The sequence below is a fragment of the Anomaloglossus baeobatrachus genome, chromosome 2 (genome assembly GCF_048569485.1).
Source record: "Anomaloglossus baeobatrachus isolate aAnoBae1 chromosome 2, aAnoBae1.hap1, whole genome shotgun sequence".
Lineage (NCBI taxonomy): Eukaryota > Metazoa > Chordata > Amphibia > Anura > Aromobatidae > Anomaloglossus > Anomaloglossus baeobatrachus.
In genome coordinates this window covers 666,429,039-666,453,341 of record NC_134354.1, presented here as the reverse complement: position 1 = coordinate 666,453,341, position 24,303 = coordinate 666,429,039, and the positions used below count along the sequence as shown (strand labels likewise).

Here is a 24,303-nt window from a genome sequence, read left to right as displayed (position 1 = left end):
ACCGCCACCGCCAAGGCAACCGTTTCTCAGGGCCAGCGCCTGCGGGCAAAAGGGGCTCCTCCGGCTCATATCCAAGCCGGGGAGCGGGTTACCGGTGGGAACCCATTGGACCCGTTTACCGTACTTAGGTGCAGGGAAAGGCAGTCACCGTCAACCTGCCGTGGAAAAGCAACAGCAGCCGTCCGTGGGACCCGTCTTTCCAGCCGTGTGTTTTACCGAGAACTGTGTCATCATCTCTGGCTGAGTGAGTACCACCGTGCCGTGCGGCACAGCGCTGCCCCGCGACCCTGCACCTCACCAGGCCCCGCAACCCACCTGCCATCATCCATTCCTACCCCATCACCGGGCCCCGGGACAACAAAACCCCCTATCCACGGAGGCGAGAACTAACAACTCAGCTGCTCCCTGTCACCGCTCCCGGGATCCCCGTCCAGAGCAGCGGTGGTGTCACCTAAATCACCACAACCGTGGGTGGCGTCACGGACAACAATCATAACCCCCACAATCAAAATCCCCCCTTTTTCACTCACGGGCAAGGAACGCCGCTCGAGTCCCCGGGATCCGGCCCACCGCTCGAGCCACCACCGAGCAGCAGCAGCCGGACCCGAGCAGTGGGAGAGCGCAGCGTCCCCTCCTCCACCCGCGACACTGCCACTGAATGGGTGGGTGTGTGTAGGGCCCAATTTTTGGAAAAAAGGGAGACTCCGCTTGGAGTAACCCTTGCTTGCTGTGTTTTTTAAAAGGAGCCAAGATGAACAAGTCATGGTTCAGCAATGACTTAGCTACCTACCCCGGTGTCCTCCTGGGGACGGTTAAGTATGGCGTATTTTTGAATGTGCTTGATGCAAATCTAGCTGTGAAGTGTACAACTGGGGCACAACTGCTGCCACTGAATGGGTGGGTGTGTGTGGGGCCCAATTTTTGGAAAAAAGGGAGACTCCGCTTGGAGTAACCCTTGCTTGCTGTGTTTTTTAAAAGGAGCCAAGATGAACAAGTCATGGTTCAGCAAAGACTTTGCTACCTACCCCGGGGTCATCCTGGGAACGGTTAAGTATGGCGTATTTTTGAATGTGCTTGATGCAAATCTAGCTGTGAAGTGTACAACTGGGGAACAACTGCTGCTACTGAATGGGTGGGTGTGTGTGGGGCCCAATTTTTGGAAAAAAGGGAGACTCCGCTTGGAGTAACCCTTGCTTGCCGTGTTTTTAAAAAGGAGCCAAGATGAACAGATCTGGGATCAGGAAAGACTTAGCTACCTACCCCGGTGTCATCCTGGGAACGGTTAAGTATGGCGTATTTTTGATTGTGCTTGATGCAAATCTAGCTGTGAAGTGTACAACTGGGGCAAAACTGCTGCCACTGATGGGGTGTCTGTGTGGCCCAATTTTTGGAAAAAAAGGGAGACTCCGCTTGGAGTAACCCTTGTTTACATTGTTTTTAAAAATGATCCAAGATGCACAGCGCTGGGATCAGGAAAGACTTTGCTACCTACCCCGGGGTCATCTTGGGAACGGTTAAGTATGGCGTATTTTTGAATGTGCTTGATGCAAATCTAGCTGTGAAGTGTACAACTGGGGCACAACTGCTGCCACTGAATGGGTGGGTGTGTGTGGGGCCCAATTTTTGGAAAAAAGGGAGACTCCGCTTGGAGTAACCCTTGCTTGCCGTGTTTTTAAAAAGGAGCCAAGATAAACAGATCTGGGATCAGGAAATACTTAGCTACCTACCCCGGTGTCATCCTGGGAACGGTTAAGTATGGCGTATTTTTGATTGTGCTTGATGCAAATCTAGCTGTGAAGTGTACAACTGGGGCACAACTGCTGCCACTGATGGGGTGAGTGTCTGTGTGGCCCAATTGTTGGAAAAAAGGGAGACTCCGCTTGGAGTAACCCTTGCTTGCTGTGTTTTTTAAAAGGAGCCAAGATGAACAAGTCATGGTTCAGCAAAGACTTAGCTACCTACCCCGGTGTCCTCCTGGGGACGGTTAAGTATGGCGTATTTTTGATTGTGCTTGATGCAAATCTAGCTGTGAAGTGTACAACTGGGGCACAAGTGCTGCCACTGAAGGGGTGAGTGCCTGTGTGGCCCAATTTTTGGAAAAAAGGGAGACTCCGCTTGGAGTAACCCTTGCTTACATTGTTTTTAAAAATGATCCAAGATGAACAGATCTGGGATCAGGAAAGACTTTGCTACCTACCCCAGGGTCATCCTGGAAACGGTTAAGTATGGCGTATTTTTGATTGTGCTTGATGCAAATCTAGCTGTGAAGTGTACAACTGGGGCACAAGTGCTGCCACTGAAGGGGTGAGTGCCTGTGTGGCCCAATTTTTGGAAAAAAGGGAGACTCCGCTTGGAGTATCCCTTGCTTACATTGTTTTTAAAAATGATCCAAGATGAAGAGATCTGGGATCAGGAAAGACTTTGCTACCTACCCCGGGGTCATCCTGGAAACGGTTAAGTATGGCGTATTTTTGATTGTGCTTGATGCAAATCTAGCTGTGCAGTGTACAACTGGGGCACAAGTGCTGCCACTTAAGGGGTGAGTGCCTGTGTGGCCCAATTTTTGGAAAAAAGGAAGACTCCGCTTGGAGTAACCCTTGCTTGCTGTGTTTTTTAAAGGGAGCCAAGATGAACAAGTCATGGTTCAGCAAAGACTTTGCTACCTACCCCGGTGCAATCCTGAGGACGGAAAAGGATGGCGTATTTTTGAATGTGCTTGATGCAAATCTAGCTGTGAATCGTACAACTGGGGCACAAGTTCTGCCACTGAAGGGGTGGGTGTGTGTGTGGCCCAATTTTTGGAAAAAAAGTGAGAACTCCGCTTGGAGTCACCTTGTGGTGTTTTACATGATTTTAGAAGAGCGTGCCATGCCTATATCTGTGTCTCCTCCTCTTTTTCCTTGTCCAGCTGTTTTGTTTTCGCATGAGTATATGTCCTTGTCACTTTTCCATGTGTTTGTGTTGTGTTGTGAGTTGTTTGTCACCTTTTGGACATCTTTGAGGGTGTTTTCTATGTGTTTTTATGTGTTTGTGAATGCCTGCCATTGTTTCCTATGCGGTTCGAGTTCGGTTCGTTGAACGTTCGACGAACTGAACTCGAACGGGACCTCCGTTCAACGAACCGAACTCGAGCCGAACCATGGCCGGTTCGCTCATCTCTAATCTTCATACTCAGGAAAAAGTGCACAACAGATTAAATGGTGTATTTTCTCCTGTTATTCTTGTTAAAATAAAGATTTGGGGATAAAGCAACTTTATTGTGGTAAAAAAATGTTTTTTTAATTTTCATGGCTTAACGTTATAAAAGTCTGCTAAGCACCTGGGGGTTGGAGGTGCTCACCAAAGCAAGAGACTGAGTTGTAATGAGCGTATAGTTTTGAGAAGTAAAAAATACAAGAAGAAGAAAAAATACAGGGCACTACTCTGAAGGGTCGGAGAAGGTTCACAGTAAGCGTTTCACCATTTAAATTACTGCCGGTCGTGCATATAGGTTTTGTGCTGCCAGGAATCACACACCTACGTGGTGCTCATGTACAAAGTCCACAATAAATCCAAGCATCCAAAGGTAAGAAATCATGGGCACTCACCGCTTGCTGCTGTGTAGAAAAAATGCTTTTATTCAAGCTTCGGAGTTTCATGCTGTGTTGGGGGGGGGTGAGAGGGAGCGGACAGCATGTTAGACGACGGCCGTTTCGCACACCTGCGGTGCTTGCTTGCAGGGAAGCACCGCAGGTGTGCGAAACGGCCGTCGTCTAACGTGCTGTCCGCTCCCTCTCACCCCCCCTAACACAGCATGTAACTCCGAAGTTTGAATAAAAGCGTTTTTTCTACACAGCAGCAAGCGGTGAGTGCCCATGATTTCTTACCTTTGGATGCTTGAGCTGTAAAGAGCGGTGATGTCACTCAGGTTAGTTGCGGTCACATCTGGAGGTTCCCACGGTCCTCCAACTTTGATTGCAGGTAACCTGACCTCAGATGACCTCAATGAACTTTCACTGAGTTTACAGATCTGCATCTCCTGGCAGAAAACTGCATTTTTTTTGCAGTATAATTTGGTAGTGATGCAAGTTTTTTTTGCCAGGAGATGTAGATCGAGTGCAGGAATATGGTGTAAAAACTTCAGCTGCAAATCTGCATCTCTTTGCAAACAAAATGCAAATAAACGGTTTTCATGCTGTTTGGGTAGAGTTTTCTGTCAGGAGGTGTAAATTTGGTGCTTAAATCTGGTGCAGACATTTCAGCACCAAATTTTCACCTGCTAAAAGAAAACTGCACCTAAATGGCATAAAAACCTTACATTGTTAGTTCTCAAGCCCCTTTTGTCACTTGGAACTATGGAGATAGTGGGGAAATCAGGGTCCCTAAGCTGACCCTCAGACTAGATTGCCCCATGTGCAGTCCCTATTCTCAGAGATACCCCTAATGGTACCCCTTGCTCTATATTTGATGCCTGCATTTGCATATAGGCCTGCATTGAGCGGTATAGATATAATTCATGTAAATAATGGAACATTCCTTGTGAAGACTGAAAATCTTGGTATTTTTGATCTAATTAACATGTACACTATAAAATATTTAATTCCATATTCCTATTTTTGTTTTATTTAGCAGTAATTATTTCATGGACTTACCTCCACAATGGGATATAAACTGTAGCTCCAGTACCAAAAACTCTTATTAAAGTGTTTTGTAAGATGGTCTTTAGGTGGAAATGGATGAAAAGTTTCCCTTTTTTCAGTGTCTCTAGAGTCTCCAGCTATAACCCCCATTTTCTCCATACACTGACCCAGTTCTACGTCCTCCACAGGTGTGGTATGTTGGCAGACTCCTGTACGAAATCCTTCCACAAATCTGTTAAGAGCTTCTTTACTAAGTACATAGCCAGCTCCACCACTCATGTAGCCCTGCTTGGCAAATGGCTTGAAGCGTTTGCCAAAATATACTGGTTGATCAGCAGTATAATTTGACAGGAGCCATCGTAGGTTTTCCACCACAACATAAGTGTCATCATCTGCTTTGAAAAACCAGTCAGCTTGATCAATGTAGTTCTTGTGGACATATTGAAAAGCTCGAATTGTCTTCCTGTAAAGCTGATCCCGTCCTTCCTTGGTGTTTAAACCGATGGTAGGGAAGCTGTCATTGGTGGTGGAACTCATAAAAAGAACAACATTACAGTGATGAGTCCAGGAGTGCTTTAAGTGAATGGTTCTGATATCTAAGTTCATTGGATTGGTCATGATCCAGCAAAGTATTCTGATTTTGTGTGAAAGATCATCACTCACTTTTCTGCTACCTACAACAGATACAGGGATAAAAAAAAACAGGAATATGGATTAATTTAATAATCTTACTTCAAGAATAATTCCATCAAAACATACCTGTTTATCATGTTATGAATTCACATTGGAATATATGATCAGTGGCACTCACAAACTTAAAACCTCCAAGTATAATTCCACCATACTGTAACTTCTGCCAGGTCATGGAAACATGTCAGAAGTTCAACTGCTTATCAACATGGAATTTTTGGTGGCAATTACTTCATTGTATTTGTCTCCCCATTTTACAAGCTTCATGATAAAATGTTAAAAAAAAATAAATTGTTGTTGTGGATAAATCATCTTTTATCACTTTATGTAAATGAGCTCTTCCAGGCTATGCTGCAGATGTTGCCTGGAAGATAACTCTGCCTCCAGAGAGCATTTTAAATAAAAAGGGCATTACCAGGGTGATATGTGATGGCCGTTCTCTGCTTTCACTGCAGAACTGTGTGTGATTATAACTGACATATCTGCAGGTCCCTCTGAGCCTCAGCCTCCATCTCACAGGCAGAAACTATTGCAATATTTTTGCAATGAAGCAGACCTCAGGGAGCTGCAAAAAAGTGTGTTTGCAAGAGGAAAAATGTCATTTCTCCTGTTCTGTGTAAGTTACTTGTCTCACACTGGTAATGCCCCCTTTATTTAAAATACTTTCTGGAGTCGGAGTTATCTTCTGGGCAGCATCCGCTCCATAGCCTGGAAGAGTTCACTTATATAAAGTGATAAAAAATGATTTATCCACAAAAAGGCATCTGATATGAGACATACAGGTAGGACTTTTTTCAGCATTCTATAACCTGTATGACCATATTAATAAGTTACATAGGTCAAATGTGGTGACAGATTCCCTTTAATGGAACTTTTTAACTAATACACTTCACCCTATGCTATAACATGTCCTTTACTTTTTGTGAATTCAGCATGTTCTAAACTGCAATATTCTTCAAACAATGAAGCACACACAAATAAAGGAAATGTGAGGTGCAATTCAGCCCAAGTATTTACAGATACAGACTTATTCAAAAATTAGGGAAACAATCTCAAGAGGTTCCTCCACAGATCAACCATTATGATGCAAGGTGTGACGCCCTGGACTAGTCAGGTCGTCACAGGGTTCTGCACAATCTTTCTCTCCCCGTGCAGGACTCAAACCCCCATGGTTCTGTGTCCCCATCTTGTAGTACTGCCTCCACCAGAATTTACAAATCCTAGTTACACCTCACACCACACCTGTCAGGCACACCAGTGAGCAGCTTAAGTTGGAATAGGGCTGCCCACCTAGGGGTCAGGCAGGGAGGTGGGAGGTGACAAGTCAGTGAGTAGTAGCTCTCGAGCTCTGAGGAGCTCGGAGGGAGCTGGGAGTTGGGAGTGTCGCGGGCGGAGGAAGGGACGCCGCGCTCTCCCACTGCTGCTCGAGTCCGGCTGCCGCGGCTGCTGCGGCCTGCTGCTGCTCGGTGGCTCGAGCGGTGGGCCGGATCCCGAGGACTCTAGCGGCGCTCCTCGCCCGTGATTGAAAGGGGGTTGTTGGGTGTGGGGATGGTTTATTGTCCGTGACGCCACCCACGGTTGTGGTGATTTGTAGCACCACTGCTGCTCAATATGGGGATCCCGGGAGTGGTGATGCGGAGCAGCCAGGTGTTGTGTTGCCCCTCCGTGGGTAGGGGTTGGTGATCTCGGGGCCCAGTGATGGTGTGGAAGGTGCAGGGCCTGGTGGGCGCAGGGACGCGGGGGCAGCGCTGTGCCTTGCGGCACTGTGGTACTCACTCAGCTTGAGATGTTGACACAGTTTTACGGTAAACCACACGGCTGGAAAGACGGTTCCCACGGACGGCTGCACTTGCTCTCCCAGTAGGTAACGGTAATGTCCCTTTGACCTGCACCTAGTGTTTCTGTGTTGGTAGCGATGGGTTCCCACCGGTAACCCGCTCCCCGGCATGGATATGGGCCGGAGGAGCCCTACTTTGCCCGCAGACGCTGGCCCTGAGGAACTGGTGCCCTGGCGGTGGCGGTGTTCCTCCTTAATGGTTGGACTTTTGCCTTCAGTCGGGACTTGGTTGTTGGGGGATCGACGTCCCCTTCACTGACGGATTCGGCAAATTATGGCGACTCCTAGCCTTGCCGGGGTCCGAGAGGCCCCTGCCCTGGTGCTGACTGTCCTTCGTATACTGCTCCAGACCGCCGGGCCACTACCCGTCCGCGGTCCTTCCAGCAACCTCCGAGCAGTCCCCCTCCAGATGATCACTGCTGTTGCTGACCTTGCTGACCTGTCCTGCACTTAGCTGGACTAACTTCAGGTCTTTCTACGCTCACTTTTGCTCCTTTTCTTCTTTGCTCCACTACCACTTCACTTTCACTTCACTTAGACTCTGTTGTGTACTCCTTCACTCCCCTAGCTTAACTGCTGGTTCTTCCCGCCTCCAGAGCTGTGTACTCCTCGGTGGGCGGAGCCAACCACCTGGCCCACCCCCTGGGGTGAACATCAGCCCCTGGAGGAAGGCAACAAGGATTTTGATAGCTTTGTTCCTAACTGGGATGTAGGGTGTGGTGGTGTGATGACCTGTGACCCCTGGCTTGCCCAGGGCATCACATTCCCCCTTAGCAAAATGGAGACCGTCCGCGGGCTGCCCGTCCAACACCGGTTTTATTTTTCTGAAAAAGGTAAAAAGTAAACATATTTATTATAACATCATCCCACAACGGGAGGCACATTTCTTAAACGTTACTAAACGGTTTTACGGGTACGGTTTCCGCTCTCTCCCACCCAAGCAACCTGGCCCTGATGCTGCCCCTAAAGCCCAGGCAGCACCCCTTGACCCACAGTCCAGCACAAGTTACCCGAGCGGGATCTGTCCTTCCCCTCCAGAGGGTAGCCACCGGTTCCTTTGGTGGTTGGGCCCCAGCCTGCTCTGCTGAGGGCCCTCCCTCCAACCTGCCTCTCCAGAGGCGGCAAATGCGGAAAACGGTACTGTAAAACAACATATTTACAAGCCACTTAACGTTTGTGGTTGCCTACAAGTTCACGGGCTTGTCCATGGATAGTTCCCATGCTAAACTTTTTTAAACGGTCCCCACGGGGACAACGGTGCCGGCTCCGGCCGGTTCAATCACTGTGAATCTGGTTAAACTTCGGTTATTATTTTGCTTATCATTTTCAACTTTTTAAAATTTCACTTTTTCAACAAACACAAAGGTGGTCCCAACGGGGACTGGACAACGGTGCTCCGCTGCCCTACTCCGATTCTTCTGCCGAGGCGGCCCCATCCTCCGCCACCAGCATATCAAACATGCACTGACATGCCTGCTGTGACAGGGGTACCCGGTACCCATTTCCACCGGTACGCGGGGTATGGACTACTACGGGGTCTCCTACATAACGGGAACGCTCACTTGCCTCTTCAACCTCAGCAGCGGACCCGGGACTAGGACCGGAGTCGTCATCTCGTGTTCCTGCGTCAGGCGGGTTGCCGCCAGCTGTCGCAGCTTCCTGGCCTCCAGCATCCAGCATTTCAGACCCTTCCGCGGTAGCACGGAGCAGCAGATTAGGCGAGCTTACACTAAGGCGCCCCATAAGTAACGGCAAGGGTGATGCGTAGGCCGAGACTAGGCCGGGCCCCTCAGCCGCAGCGGCCGGTCCTGGTAGGACATATGGACGTGGGTCACCAGTCGACTCTGCTACATCCATTTCCCCTCCGTACATCGGGGCAGTTGTAATCAGCTCCTCCACCTCGTTGGTCCACTGCTCCATCATCCGGAAGATCTGATCCTGCTGACGCCGGTGGAATTGAATCACTCGGGCCTTCATCCAGGCCATGGTTCCAGGCTCAGGGTCTGGCACAGTCACTGCCGGGACTTCTGGCACCATGCTGTTAAGGGGCCGCGATCCTAGTGGTTCCCCCTGATGCACTTCAGGGCCGTCCTGGACGTCTGCAGCCGGCCAGTCCGCCGGAGCGGCTGGGCAGGGTATCGCTACCGGTTGGGCGGGTAGCGGGCCTAATGGCGGAGCGGCAGCAGCTATCACGGGTAGCGGGGAGAGAGGCAGGATGAGCGGAAGCCGGCCGGGCCCCTCAGCTCCAATGGCCGATCCCTCAGGAATACAGGGGCGTGGGTCGCTTACCCGCTCCTCCAAATCCTCTTCTGCCTCGCGTCTCCACATAGCAGCCACCACATCCGCCATGTCGGTCTCCCACTCCTCCAGGAGGAGTTGCATATGGGCCTGCAGACGATTACTCAGCGGGACGGTCCGGTCCCTCAACCACGTCGCCGTGCCGGGCGCGGGGGTCTCGCTGTTATTAGCTGGAGCGGACATCTCGGCAGTCGTGCTTTCCAGGAACTAGCAACAAGATGGCCACAGGGTCCTGGCGTCCCTGCTTTTATAGCCACCTCACATGCGTCCAGCCGCCATCGCGTCCCCCTCAGCTTCTTTCCGGCCACTCCTCTATTGGGGCGGAGTTTTGGCCTTCGCGCCTCTGCTACTCGAGAAGACGCTCGAGCGGGAACTTTTCGCGCCAAAGATGGTGACTTCTGGAAATTTTCAGCCGGATACCTCCGGCGGTCACAAGGCGCACCTCTACCCAACGGCAGAGCGGTAAGATCCTGTTCGTGACCCCAAGTTGTCGCGGGCGGAGGAGGGGACGCCACGCTCTCCCACTGCTGCTCGGGTCCGGCTGCCGCGGCTGCTGCGGCCTGCTGCTGCTCGGTGGCTCGAGCGGTGGGCCGGATCCCGGGGACTCTAGCGGCGCTCCTCGCCCGTGAGTGAAAGGCGGTTGTTGGGTGTGGGGATGGTTTATTGTCCGTGACGCCACCCACGGTTGTGGTGATTTGTAGCACCACCGCTGCTCAATATGGGGATCCCGGGAGTGGTGATGCGGAGCAGCCAGGTGTTGTGTTGCCCCTCCGTGGGTAGGGGTTGGTGATCCCGGGGCCCAGTGATGGTGTGGAAGGTGCAGGGCCTGGTGGGCGCAGGGACGCGGGGGCAGCGCTGTGCCTTGCGGCACTGCGGTACTCAGCTTGAGACGTTGACACAGTTTTACGGTAAACCACACGGCTGGAAAGACGGTTCCCACGGACGGCTGCACTTGCTCTCCCAGTAGGTAACGGTAATGTCCCTTTGACCTGCACCTAGTGTTTCTGTGTTGGTAGCGATGGGTTCCCACCGGTAACCCGCTCCCCGGCATGGATATGGGCCGGAGGAGCCCTACTTTGCCCGCAGACGCTGGCCCTGAGGAACTGGTGCCCTGGCGGTGGCGGTGTTCCTCCTTAATGGTTGGACTTTTGCCTTCAGTCGGGACTTGGTTGTTGGGGGATCGACGTCCCCTTCACTGACGGATTCGGCAAATTATGGCGACTCCTAGCCTTGCCGGGGTCCGAGAGGCCCCTGCCCTGGTGCTGACTGTCCTTCGTATACTGCTCCAGACCGCCGGGCCACTACCCGTCCGCGGTCCTTCCAGCAACCTCCGAGCAGTCCCCCCTCCAGACGATCACCGCTGTTGCTGACCTTGCTGACCTGTCCTGCACTTAGCTGGACTAACTTCAGGTCTTTCTACGCTCACTTTTGCTCCTTTTCTTCTTTGCTCCACTACCACTTCACTTTCACTTCACTTAGACTCTGTTGTGCACTCCTTCACTCCCTTAGCTTAACTGCTGGTTCTTCCCGCCTCCAGAGCTGTGTACTCCTCGGTGGGCGGACCAACCGCCTGGCCCACCCCCTGGTGTGAACATCAGCCCCTGGAGGAAGGCAACAAGGATTTTGATAGCTTTGGTGTTCCTAACTGGGATGTAGGGTGTGGTGGTGTGATGACCTGTGACCCCTGGCTTGCCCAGGGCGTCACAGGAGCTCCCAGGGGAAGGAGCAGACTAGGTCGCAGACGGTGGTCTGGACCTAGAGGAGTCGGACCCCCGGTCGCAGGGTATTGAGGCTAGGTAACAAGAAACCATAAAGAAAAAAGGTCCTATTTAAAATTACCAAATTTTATTAGTCATTTACTATAAAAACTGTCAGTGCAGTCATACAGAATAGCCACTTAAAAGTGGTTGGGCGGGTGAGAGGGACAAGTGCGCCAGATGTCGATATTAAAGATGTTATTGGGTATATAGGAGGGGATTGGCTAATCCTAGTCCCATGAATTTCCCCTACCTACCAGCGGAGTATAAACACCCTAACACTCGGTGCCCCCGCTCCTCGGCGGATGTCCCTTACTGTCCCTCCAAATCCACAAAACCACCATCACCATATAGTTACGTGCAAAAAGTGCAGGTCAAAAAACAATAAACAATAATTGTCAGGGTAACTACTCTATAGGGTCAGTAAATGTCAAATTACAGTAGTTCCCTTAAGGATAAACAGACAATACTTCTATCCTGGAGGATACGTCAATATAAATATAGTCACAAAAGTGCTTCAGCACCTGCACACCCATCTCAGGTTATAGTACTTATCATCTCTATCTGATTAGAGTACTTATCATATTGCTTGTCATCTCAACGCGTTTCTCCCTCAGGGTGTCTGGGGGTTCATCAGGAGATGTTCAATCTATAGAACCGATACCAAAATGGAGATCCGGTTGCAGCTGTGCCTGGTAGCGCCACTACGGACCACACAAATCTGGGTCCTGTCTCATTAGTGGTGTCAGGAGTAATGCCTCATCATGCCATACGCCACCTTCACTTTAATCAGCTCGGTCAGTGCCATGTTACCCCGCCCCAGGAGGCTTACCGTTCGTTTTTCTTTAAACCGCTGCGCCATTTCACCGGCGGTCACTTCCGGTGTGAGTTCCATCTGACGTCATACAGGAAGTCAATGTTCCCCACAAGGCCTTGCTGCGCTTCCAGGCCTCAGACGTCACACCGGAAGTTACGGAGTGTGGAACGCACACTGCATTCCACTTGTAAAAAGCCCCCTCACAGCAACCAGAAGGTCACGTGTAATGGGAGGGTAATTTGATTGACAAATCACGGGACTGAAGAGTCTGATCAGGCTATTCAAGCAATAAGGAAATAAAGAAAGTGCGATATCATTAACTCGCCACAAAATTAACCATTGCTCGTCCTATAGGGACAATAAGCACATAGGCATCCCTGCCTGCTCCACTCAATAACTCATCTCATAATACTGGAATAGGGGACCACTGCAGCTGAGCAACGGCACCCACAAAACAGTGCACACGAGACAGGGCATCAGCATTCCCCATCCGCACCCCCGGGCGGTGCTCCACTTTAAAACGGTAGGCCTGAAGTGCAAGGAACCACCGGGTCACTCGGCCATTCCGTTCCCTATTCAAGTGCATCCACTTGAGAGGGGCATGGTCAGTGATCAGCCGGAACTTCCTTCCAATCAAGTAATATTTAAGGGACTCTAGAGCCCACTTAATGGCTAAGCATTCTTTTTCCACTATGGCATAGTTGCGTTCATGCTTATTAAGTTTCCGACTAAGATAAAGGAACGGATGTTCCTCTCCATCCTTCAGTTGTGACAATACAGCACCTATACCGGCATCAGAAGCGTCCGTTTGGACCACGAACTCGCTGCGGAAGTCAGGAGTCATTAGCACAGGTTGAGAGCAAAGAGCTAGTTTTAAGTTATGGAAGGTTTCTTCGGCTGCCGAATTCCATTTGATCATGACAGAGTCTTTCCCTTTGGTAAGATCCGTCAGGGGAACAGCGGTAGCCGCAAAATTGGGAATGAACCGTCGGTAGTAGCCGGCTATTCCCAAAAAAGCTCTCACCTGCTTCTTGTTGACTGGTTGCGGCCAGTTCTGAATGGCCTGTATCTTGTCAATCTGGGGTTTAACAATTCCCCTCCCAATTACGTATCCCAAATACCGGGCTTCTTCCAGCCCGATATGACATTTCTTGGGGTTTGCTGTTAGACCCGCCTCCCGCAGGTCCTCAATCACGGCCTGTAGTTTCTGGAGGTGCGTCTCCCAGTCCAGGCTGTATATGACTATGTCATCCAAATACGCAGAAGCATACTGCCTATGGGGCCTCAGGACTCGGTCCATCAACCTTTGAAAGGTTGCCGGTGCCCCGTGTAGTCCAAACGGCATATACACATACTGGTATAAACCTTCCAGTGTAGAAAACTCAGTTTTCTCTTTTCTCTTTCCTCTGTTAGCGGGATCTGCCAATAGCCCTTCGTTAAGTCTAGGGTCATGATATACCGGGCTTTTCCAAGCCGATCTATTAATTCATCGACCCGTGGCATAGGGTATGCATCAAATTTGGAGACCGCATTTAATCTTCTGAAGTCATTGCAGAATCGAATGGAGCCGTCTGGTTTCGGTATTAACACAATCGGACTCGACCAGGCACTATGCGATTCCTCGATTACACCTAACTCTAACATTGTCTTCACTTCTCGGGAGACAGCTTCCCGCCGAGCCTCCGGTATTCGGTAGGGCTTTACCTGAACTGTTACCCCAGGCTCTGTTACGATGTCATGTTTAATGAGAGTGGTCTGCCCGGGCTTTTCCGAGAAAAACTCGTGATTGTTGATTACAAACTGCTTGACATCTGTCTTTTGCCGCTCCGACAGAGTCTCCGCAGTCCCGACCTCCGGTATGGTCTGCTTGCAGACCGGAAGGGCCAGACCTGCTGACAGAGCTGGACGGTCCTTCCAGGGTTTTATCAGATTCACGTGATAAATCTGTTCAGGCTTCCTTTTACCAGCCTGGTACACTTTGTAGTTTACCTCACCCACCCGTTCCATAATTTCAAAGGGGCCTTGCCACTTTGCCAAAAATTTGCTTTCTGCCGTGGGGACCAGGATCAACACCCTATCTCCGGGTGCAAAAGTACGGATCTTGGCCCCCCTATCATAAATCCTTTTCTGTGCTCCTCGAGCCTGTATCATATGCTCTTTAACGATGGGCATCACAGCCGCAATACGGTCCTGCATTTGGGTTACATGGTCTATTACGCTTTTCAACGGGGTGACCTGTCCCTCCCAGGTTTCTTTAGCGACATCTAACAGTCCACGGGGACGTCGGGCGTACAGAAGCTCGAAAGGAGAGAACCCGGTTGAAGACTGGGGCACCTCCCGGATGGCAAAAAGCAAATACGGGAGTAAGTAGTCCCAGTTCTTCCCGTCCTTGTCTATCGCCTTACGGAGCATCTGTTTCAAAGTTTTGTTAAACCGTTCGACCAGTCCGTCCGTTTGAGGGTGATACACGGAGGTGCGTAACTGTGCTATTTGTAACAGTCTGCAGAGTTCTTTCATTACTTTGGACATAAAGGGGGTTCCTTGGTCTGTGAGTATTTGTTTTGGGACACCAACCCGACTAAACACATGGACCAGCTCCTTGGCAATGGTCTTGGTGGCCGTGTTACGCAAAGGGATGGCCTCGGGGTAACGAGTGGCATAATCCAAGATGACAAGGATGTGCTGGTGTCCTCGTGCAGACTTGGGGGGGGGTCCAACTAAATCCATCCCAATTCTCTCAAATGGGATCTCGATGATAGGCAGAGGTACTAAGGGGCTACAGAAACGGGGCCTAGGTGTAGACAATTGGCAGTCGGGACAAGACTCACAATAGGTGCGAATATCGTGATGCATGCCTGGCCAAACAAAACAGTGTAATATCCTTTCGGTAGTTTTCTGGACCCCCAGGTGTCTCCCCATCACGTGTCCATGTGCCAGGTCCAGCACTCTCCGCCTGTAGGCTCTCGGCACAACCAATTGTTGTACTGTGTCATCCCCCTTCTTCTCTATGTGATAGAGAAAGTAATTCTCCAGTGCCATGTAGGGGTAAGACAGCCTAGTACCTGCATCCACCTGCACCCCGTTTATCATTTTAACATTTTTTATAGCCTGAGAAAGGGTAGGATCTCTCATTTGCTCACTTTGGAAGTCATCTTTCTGGACTTCCGAATTCAGCCAAGAGGAAGGGGGACAGCCACCCGTGTCCGCCTCTGCCCCGGGTTCATCGGAATCACCCGCCAGAACTGAAAAGGGGAACTGGGGGTTGTTTTCAGCGGATTCCTCCTCTGAACCCTCTTGTGGGGCATCCTCTAGTGGCTCCGGGCCCACACAAGATGTGGGAGAATGATCATCCGTGCGGCTACCCTGGGGTACTAATTGGTTCTCCCACAACTGCCAAAAGTGGGGAAAATCCCTGCCCAAAATGACATCATGTAATAACTCTGGGACTAGTCCCACCTGATGATGCACAGACCCATAGGGCGTAGTAATGCAGGAGACCGTTGTGAGGTACGAGCAGGTGTCTCCATGTACACATGTCACAGAAAATGTATCTGACGGTCCCATCAGGACTGTTACCAGACTGGTCTTTACCAGAGTCACCACACTCCCCGAGTCCAACAGCGCAACAACAGTATTGCCATCAATGGACACTTCACACAGGTGTTTTTTTATATCGCCTTGACATGCAGCAACACACACTACCCGTGCAACCATAGCCCTGCGTTTTTCAAAGTCCGTGACATCGCACTGCATCGGTTCTGTAGTTAGTGGGCAGTTCGCAGCAATGTGGACCACCTCCTGGCAGTGGAAACACCTCACGGGCCCCTTGCTAAGACCATAGTTTGGCACCTTAGCCCTCACAGGGCCAGCAGTCCTGTTTTCCTCCTCCACTGCCTTAGGATATTTTCCTCCTCCCCATGACCCTGGAACAGTCTTACCAGATCCTCGTCGAGAAGGGGAAGAGCAAGGATGTGTAGCATCGTCCATAAGTCCTTCTGCCAAGGAATAACGCTCCACTAGATCCACTAGCTGATCCACTGTCGTGGGGTTTCCATGGCTTACCCACTTTCTCAGAGATGGCGGTAGAGCTCTTAGGTACTTCTCGAGGACAATTCTTTGGATCATCTCTGGCGCTGTCAAAACCTCGGGCTGTAGCCATTTCTTGGTCAAGTGAATAAGGTCGAACATCTGTGACCGTGGTGGTTTATCGGGCTGATAAGTCCATTTGTGAACTCTCTGTGCTCGCACGGCCGTCATCACTCCCAGCCGGGCAAGGATCTCGGCTTTTAGTTTATCAAAGTCATGCGCTGCTTCAGGCTCGAGATCAAAGTAGGCCTTTTGGGCCTCACCTGCCAAAAACGGGGCAAGCAAGCCGGCCCATCGCTCCTTTAGCCACTTTTCCTGCTCCGCCGTCTGTTCAAACGTGGTCAGGTAAGCTTCCACATCGTCCTCTGTGGTTAATTTCTGCCAGCACCGACTCACATGAATCACCCTCTGGTCAGCCTCCGCATTACCCTCAGGTACAGTCGCCAAACGCTGCGCCACCTGCTGCAAAAGTTGGCGGTCTCTACCAGTCGTTTCCACCAGTTCCTTCAACTGTGCCGACATCAAGCGATTAGCTTCTTGCTGCACAGCTGCGGATTGTACCAGCGCTTTCACCACGTCATCCATTATGATGCGCTTTAACGTGCTGCCCGCGTTCTCCACCACAATGTGATAACACGCTCCGGGATCGCCTTTGCTGGGTTCAAAGGGCACGTATTCACCTCAGGCAGACAGCCGAATTCAAGGTAACTGACGCTTGGTCAGGTTTATTGCAGTGAAGCATAAACAAAAGAAAAAAAACACCAACAAAATAAATCCTTGCCTGTCCGGCGCTAACTATACAGGATGATATCCTAACTACCAACTGGAGGGCTTCTCCCTTCCAGCTAAACCATACAGACATCAAGCATTGCTCCAACTTACGAGTGTCTCCTACAAAGACAGGCTTACTGTGTTGCCCAGATGGAGACCCTCCCCCAACTTCCCAGATTCCTTTTACCTCCGTCCTTCACATCCCATTAATCCATTAGTAGCCAGGTGATCCTGACCAGGCTAAGTCACATAGGACCGATACCGGGGTGAGATATACCTGCCCTCATCCACTAATCCCACATGAGTCTCACACTATATTTGTATTGACGTATCCTCCAGGATAGAAGTATTGTCTGTTTATCCTTAAGGGAACTACTGTAATTTGACATTTACTGACTCTATAGAGTAGTTATCCTGACAATTATTGTTTATTGTTTTTTGACCTGCACTTTTTTGCACGTACACTATATGGTGATGGTGGTTTTGTGGATTTGGAGGGACAGTAAGGGACAGCCGCCGAGGAGCGGGGGCACCGAGTGTTAGGGTGTTTACACTCCGCTGGTAGGTAGGGGAAATTCATAGGGCTAGGATTAGCCAATCCCCTCCTATATACCCAATAACATCTTTAATATCGACATCTGGCGCACTTGTCCCTCTCACCCGCCCAGCCACTTTTAAGTGGCTGTTCTGTATGACTGCACTGACAGTTTTTATAGTAAATGACTAATAAAATTTGGTAATTTTAAATAGGAACTTTTTTCTTTATGGTTTCTTGTTATTTGGGTTCCTCCCTTTATTTGTAACTTGTGGTATAAGTATTGAGGCTAGGTGCCTGGGACCTGTCTTGGAGGACGGTCAGCAGCCTGAGCCTAATCACCGGTCCGGGACCGATGGCACGTTGGGGTTCACGGACTCTAGGTCGGGGAGAGGCTTCAAGCAACCCGGCAATTAACCTGCAGAGGACAGGGCCTCTATGGACTGTTCCCATGAAGCTCAGAGATCAGGGGCACTAGTGCAAAGAGGGGGATAGGGCTTTCCAAACAAGCAGCCCACTAAAATCCCAAGCGTGAGCTCCTGAAAACAAGCTCTTCTACTTAGCCACAGTGGGGAGCGGGGCCCAGTTATCTCCAAGTTTATGGGCCACAAAGGACACTCTAAATTACTGTGCCAGGAGGCAGGCCACAGACCACCAGGCAGTGCTGCAGGGGACGGGACCCGGACGAGCTCCCCCAAGAGGGCAGCGGCACCAAGAGACTTGGTTTACCATGTTGTCAGCGTCTGCTTTCTTGCTGAGTGAGTACCTGATTAACCCTTGTTACCAGCGAGCCTGCGCTCCCCCTGCACTCCATCCCACCATCCAGAGTTCCGGGCAGTTTCCCTACCCATGGAGGGTAACATCATCTAGCTGACCCACTCCATCACCCTGGGTACTCCCAATGGCAGCGCTGGTGCTCCCTATCACCGCACACCATGGGTGGCGTCACAAACTATACATATCTCCCCTGTAAATACCCCCTTCTTCATTCGGGTGTGACCCTTAGCCCCGGGTCCGGAGACCCTCGAGCCACGAGTAGTGACATCCGGATCCGAGCGGTTCGACCGCTGCTGAGGTGTTACATAAGGTCCTGAAACCACATTATTGAAAAGATGTGATCAGCCTAAAAGGGGCTTTACACGCTCGATATCGCTAGCAATTGCTAGCGATGTCGTAGCGTGTAAAGCCCGCTTAAGGCCTCCTTCACACATCCATGCAAATCACTAACATTTTGCACCATCCATGGTGAAGGTGCGTTTGTGTGTGTATGTTTGTGTTCTACATGTTCTGTCCTTGTGCTATCCATGTGACATCCGGATAACACACAGACAGCATAAGCTGCTAATCTTACCTGCCCTCGGCGCAGCTGTCTGTACCGCTGCTGTTATTTTCGGGTCCACACTGAGTACAGTGAGTATGCCCGGAAGTAACAGCAGAGGCAGAGACAGCACTGGAGATAGGTAAGTATAAATTATTTTTATTTTTACGTTACCAGTGTTTTCTCTAGTATGTGTCACACAGATCACATCAGTGTGTCCTTGTGACACCAGTGCTGCTCGAGAACAACGAACTTGTCACCGTATAGAGCATACAGACATGCTTCACACGGACACACGCAGACCTATTGATTTTAATGGATCTACGTGTATTTGTGCGTGTCTCCGGTACGTGTGAAAATGGACGTCATACATACCAGATGCACTGATGTGTGAAGGAGGCCTAACAGACAGGAATGGTAATGAGAAAAGATATATGGCTATATAAGGAGAACTATACTACATTTCTAAAGACTGCTTTACACGGTACGACCGATTGTGCGATTTCACAATCGATCGTACCCGCCCCCGTCCTTTTTGCGTCACGGGCAGATTGCTGCCTGTGTCACACAAAGACGTTAAAGCGCCGTCACACGTACTTACCTGCTGTGCGACGTCGTTGTGGGCGGCGACCATCCACTTCCTGGAGTGGGATGGACGTTTGGCGTCACAGCGACGTCACGCGGCAGCCGGCCAATAAAAGCGGAGGGGCGGAGATGAGCGGGACATAACATCCCGCCCACCTCCTTCCTTCCGCATAGCCGGCGGCGGCTGCGTGACGCAGGTAAGCTGCTGTCCATCGTTCCCGGGGTGTCTATATCGTGCAGTAAAACAAAAAAAACTGCGCTTCCCCCCAATTTTTATACCAGCCAAGATAAAGCCACAGGGCTGGAGGCTGGTATTGTCAGGATGGGGAGCTCCACGTTATGGGGAGCCCACCACCCTACCAATATCAGCCAGCAGCCGCCCAGAATTGCTGCATCCATTAGATGCGACAGTCCCGGGACTCTACCCGGCTCATCCTGAATTGCCCTGGTGCGGTGGCAATCGGGGTAATAAGGAGTTAATCATGGCAGGCTTCTCCCAGAGACACCTTCGATGATTAACCTGTAAGTGAAAGTAAATAAACACACGCAACGAAAAATCCTTTATTTGGAATAAAAGATAAAAAACACCCAGCGCTCTGTGTCAGATCCACGCAGCAACTGAAGTGAGCCGCGCTGTAAGCGGGGACGTCACTGAGGCAATGCCTGTGTGTGCGGTGATGATTGGGGCGATAGTGCCGGTGTTTGTGCGGTGATGATGCGTGCGATAGTGCCTGCGTGTGTGAGGTGATGAGTGCGGTAGTGCCGGTGTTTGCCCTCCCATCCATCCATCCATCCCTCCCTCCATCCATTCATCCCTCCCTCCATCCCTCCCTTCATCTCTCCATCCATTCATCCCTCCCTTCATCCCTCCCTCCATCCCTCCATCCATCCATCCATCCATCCATCCCTCCATCCCTCCATCCATTCATCCATCCCTCCATCCCTCCCTCCATCCATTCATCCCTCCCTCCATCCCTCCCTCCATCTCTCCATCCATTCATCCCTCCCTTCATCCCTTCCTCCATTCCTCCATCCATCCCTCTATCCCTCCATCCATCCCTCTATCCCTCCATCCATCCATCCATCCCTCCATCCCTCCATCCATCCCTCCATCCCCCCTCCATCTCTCCATCCATTCATCCCTCCCTTCATCCCTCCTCCCATCACTCCATCCATCCCTCTATCCATCCATCCCTCCATCCATCCCTCCATCCATCCTTCCATCCCTCCCTCCATCCCTCCATCCATTCATCCATCCCTCCATCCATCCCTCCATTTCTCCACTCATCCATCCATCCATCCCTCCATCCCTCCCTCCATCCATTCATCCCTCCCTCCATTCATCCCTCCCTCCATCGCGCCATCCATCCCTCTATCTATCCATCCATCCATCCCTTCATCCATCCATCCCTCCATCCATCCATTTAGCCATCTCTTCATCCCTCCCTCCATCTATCCCTCCATCCATCCCTCCATCCATCCATCCCTCCATCCATCCCTCTCTCCATCCATCCATCCTTGTAGCTGAATAATCTACTTCTGGATTCTCTACTGCAATACAGAGGTCAAGATTACCAAATCTTCCTATGCTTTTAATTACAGACAGTGGCTCAATGGGTAAAGCTACTGCCTAAGGAGAATTAGTTCACGAGTTCGAGTCCCGGCCATCCCGGTAAAGAATTTAATCTATTTATAATTTTAAATTATAATTATTATTGATTTATAATTATAATTTAATTTAATTATGCACTGAGGGGAGGAGCCGGACATCAGCTGTGAGCCGCGGGAGACACCTTTAAAATCAGAGCAGCTCACGGAATGAGGCTGCATTACTCTCTCCTCTATCTCCTCTCTCTCTCTCTCTCTCTCTCTCTCTTCTCTCTCTCTAGAGGCTGTGATTTTTGAAAAAGGAGGATCTACAAAATATTAATGTCACTTTTATGTAGAAGTGCCCATACTTATGCACCTGTCAAATTTAGTTTAAATGCGGATTGCATATTTTCTGTTAGTACAATAAACCTCATTTCAATTCAGAAATAAATCTATCATTTATTAGATATATGAAACTGAAATAGCTGTTGCAAAACCCCAAATTGTTATAAAGAAAAAAGGTTAACATTAATATGGGTGCCCAAACTTTTTCATATGACTGTAAATGGTAAAAAATGGACCATGGTCACAGGACTGGTTGTGACCAACACAGACTTGTGTTCTTGTAAATACAGTAATTGCACCTCCTGTGCCCACCAGAGTCGGCTACTACAACACCCGGGACCTTAACCTGGTCATGGACCCACCATAGGTTTGCAGGGGGTCAGGTTGTTTGGGTGGCGGGTTATTGGGATCCGGAACATTGGAACTGGACTGTTGCAGGAAGAGGATGCTACAGAGCAGGTTGAGCCTCCGCTACTAGCTAAACCGGTAGCATTCCATCGTTGGAACGATGAACTCTAAACAGTTAAGCAACGTTCAATTGTCCGGTCTCCCGAATGAGGGAAGTATTTGTAAATAAAAATGTTTTCTTTTCTATTTTCCATTTTTACAGTTTAAAAAAAATATATAATAAACCTCTGATGTCCTGTAGCTCAAGGACGAGCTACGTTTAACCAAGGGGGAATGTGACGCCCTGGCCTATCAGGTCGTCACAGGGTATTGTGCAATCTGCCCTTCTGTGCAATTTCCACGTCCACCTTGGTTACGGGTCCCCAACTTATGGTGTTATCAATATCAGCCAATCAAAATCCTAGGAACACTCTGCACCACACCCACCAGACACACCAGTGGACGGCCTGAGTGGAATAGGGTCGCCCACTTGGAGGGTTGGTAAGGGGAGGTTAGGAGTGTCAGGAGTAAGTCAGTAAAGTGTAGGAAGTGAAGGAGAGAGGAGGTCAGGAGACGGGCTCCTTGGAAGTAACTAGGTGGCAGATGGTGGTCTGGGCCTAGTAGGAGCTGGACCCCCGGTCACAGGGGATCATGACAAGGGGCACTGAACTGTCGTGGAGGACAGCCGGCGGCCTTGTACCATCACCGGGCTGGGACCAGGGCACGACGGGGTACATGGACCTTAGGTCAGGGAGTAGCTTCAGGCAACCTGACAATTTACCCAACGAGGACAGAGCCTTCAAGATCCGCTCTCCACCCACTCCAAAATCGAGAACTTTCCACCAAAACGGTCCAGAAAATCCCCAAGCGTGAACACTGAGAGCAAGCTCCCACAGTTAGCCACACTGGGGAGCGGGACCCGACTAGTTTTACACTACAGGGGCCAACTAGCAAGAGAACTTAGTACCAAGAGAAAGGTCACAGATCATCAGGCAACACCAGTGGGAACGGGACCCAAACTAGCTCCCCTCAGCGGCAGCAGTGTCCAGAACTTTGGTTTACCAAGTTGTCGGTGTCAGCTTTATGGACTACACAAGTGACCCTTTCACCCCTAACGGCACTCCCCAACTCCATCACCGAGTCCCGGGGCATTCCCCCTACCCATAGAGGGGTTAAAACACCTAGCTGCCCACTCCATCGCCCCCGGGTACTCCCAGCTGCAGCAGTGGTACTCCACCTTACCACACACAACGGGTGGCATCACAAACTTTAAATATACAATCCCCTGTAAATACTGCGGATCCGGATCCGAGCAGCCCGGCTGCTGACACGGGGGCGGCACACCAGTACAGTGTATACAGTACAATGGCAGTGCCGTAACTTCTGTGTCACATGCTCCGGTCACATGGCAGCATGTGACCGGCGCTTGTCGCGCTGCGATTGTACTGTATACACTGTATTGGCGTGAGCGGAATCCGGCAAAAAGCCGGATGTGTGAAACCAGCCTTAGCTGTTTAACTTTAACATTAAGTGATTCTGCAGGGAAACAGTGGAAAGTCTGCAGCAGTATAAGGCTGCTGCAAATTTCGTGTGAATGAAGTATGCATTTGGTGTGAATCAAGCCTTACCTCTGATTGAATCAAACATATCACATGGTACCTTTTAATTAATTAATGATAATGTTATATGATTACCTGGCTGGTGGGTATGAGGAAGCTTTTCCATCAGATGCATGTCGTCAATTTTTTTCCCATCATGAATTAACGGTTCTTCAGTTTTGGGATTGATAGTGATGATGCTATGGAGGAGAAATATGGAGAAGAAGCCAACCAGTATGCCAAGGATGAATGTCAGCCATGAAGTCATGCCAGAAATAAACACCATTGCTGTAATGAAGCACATGAATATAATAGGTGATTATTATATCTGCTGCCTCATTGCATCTTGCTTGTATACAACATTCTGTAGTAGATAATAGAGATGAGCCACCCCCCCTAGTGTTCGAGTTTGGTTCGGTTAACGGCGGCTTAGTTCGGTGAACGTTCGAAGAACGTTCAACGAACACCTTCGAACCCCATTGAAAACAATGGCAGGCAAACAAAAACACATACAAACACATTATACATGTACACATACAGTTAATAAACATTGCCATTACACTTACAGGTCCCCGCGACGCGTCCTGCACTCTGTCTCCCGCCGCTTTTCCTTCCGATCATCGCTGCGCCCTCCCGGAAACCAGCACTGATGATAGGACCTTCCGTGACGTCGTCATAGCATGTGACTAGTCACGTGTCAATTATCTCATTGGCTACAGACTGGTCACATGGCTAGACATCATGCTAGGTCCTGTCAGTGCATCTCTCCGATATGCGGTTTGAGCATCTCCGTGTACCGGCGAGATGCTTGGGCACATGCTTGGCTCCCTGTACCTGCATGTGGGCGCTCTTTACAGAGTCAGCCCACATGCAAGGACTGGATGCCCCAGCCGGTGAATAACGGAGATCACCGTTGCTATAGTAACCCACCTGTCAGATTACTTTAGCAACGATGGCAGCAGTGACATCACCGCTTACAACCTGCAGCCTCTGCTCACTCACTGAGTGATTAGACTGCACGAGTGCAGCAGCGTTTTCCTCCCATGCAGTGCTGTCTGATGTAGCAGAGC

At 50.2% G+C, this 24,303-nt stretch overlaps 1 protein-coding gene across 2 annotated transcripts in view; it reads right to left on the bottom strand.

The window, feature by feature from the left end:
- LOC142292038 (glycoprotein-N-acetylgalactosamine 3-beta-galactosyltransferase 1-like) overlaps positions 1 to 24,303 on the bottom strand; it is a 194,558-nt gene that overhangs the window by 31,600 nt on the left and 138,655 nt on the right. For both annotated transcript variants that reach the window (XM_075337098.1, XM_075337097.1), the window contains 2 exons: positions 23,330 to 23,521; positions 4,632 to 5,293 (listed from right to left, as the gene is read on the bottom strand). In XM_075337098.1, coding sequence (XP_075193213.1) covers positions 4,632 to 5,293; positions 23,330 to 23,519 — 852 coding nt within the window. In that variant the 5' untranslated portion in view covers positions 23,520 to 23,521. The remainder of the gene's footprint in view (positions 1 to 4,631; positions 5,294 to 23,329; positions 23,522 to 24,303) is intronic.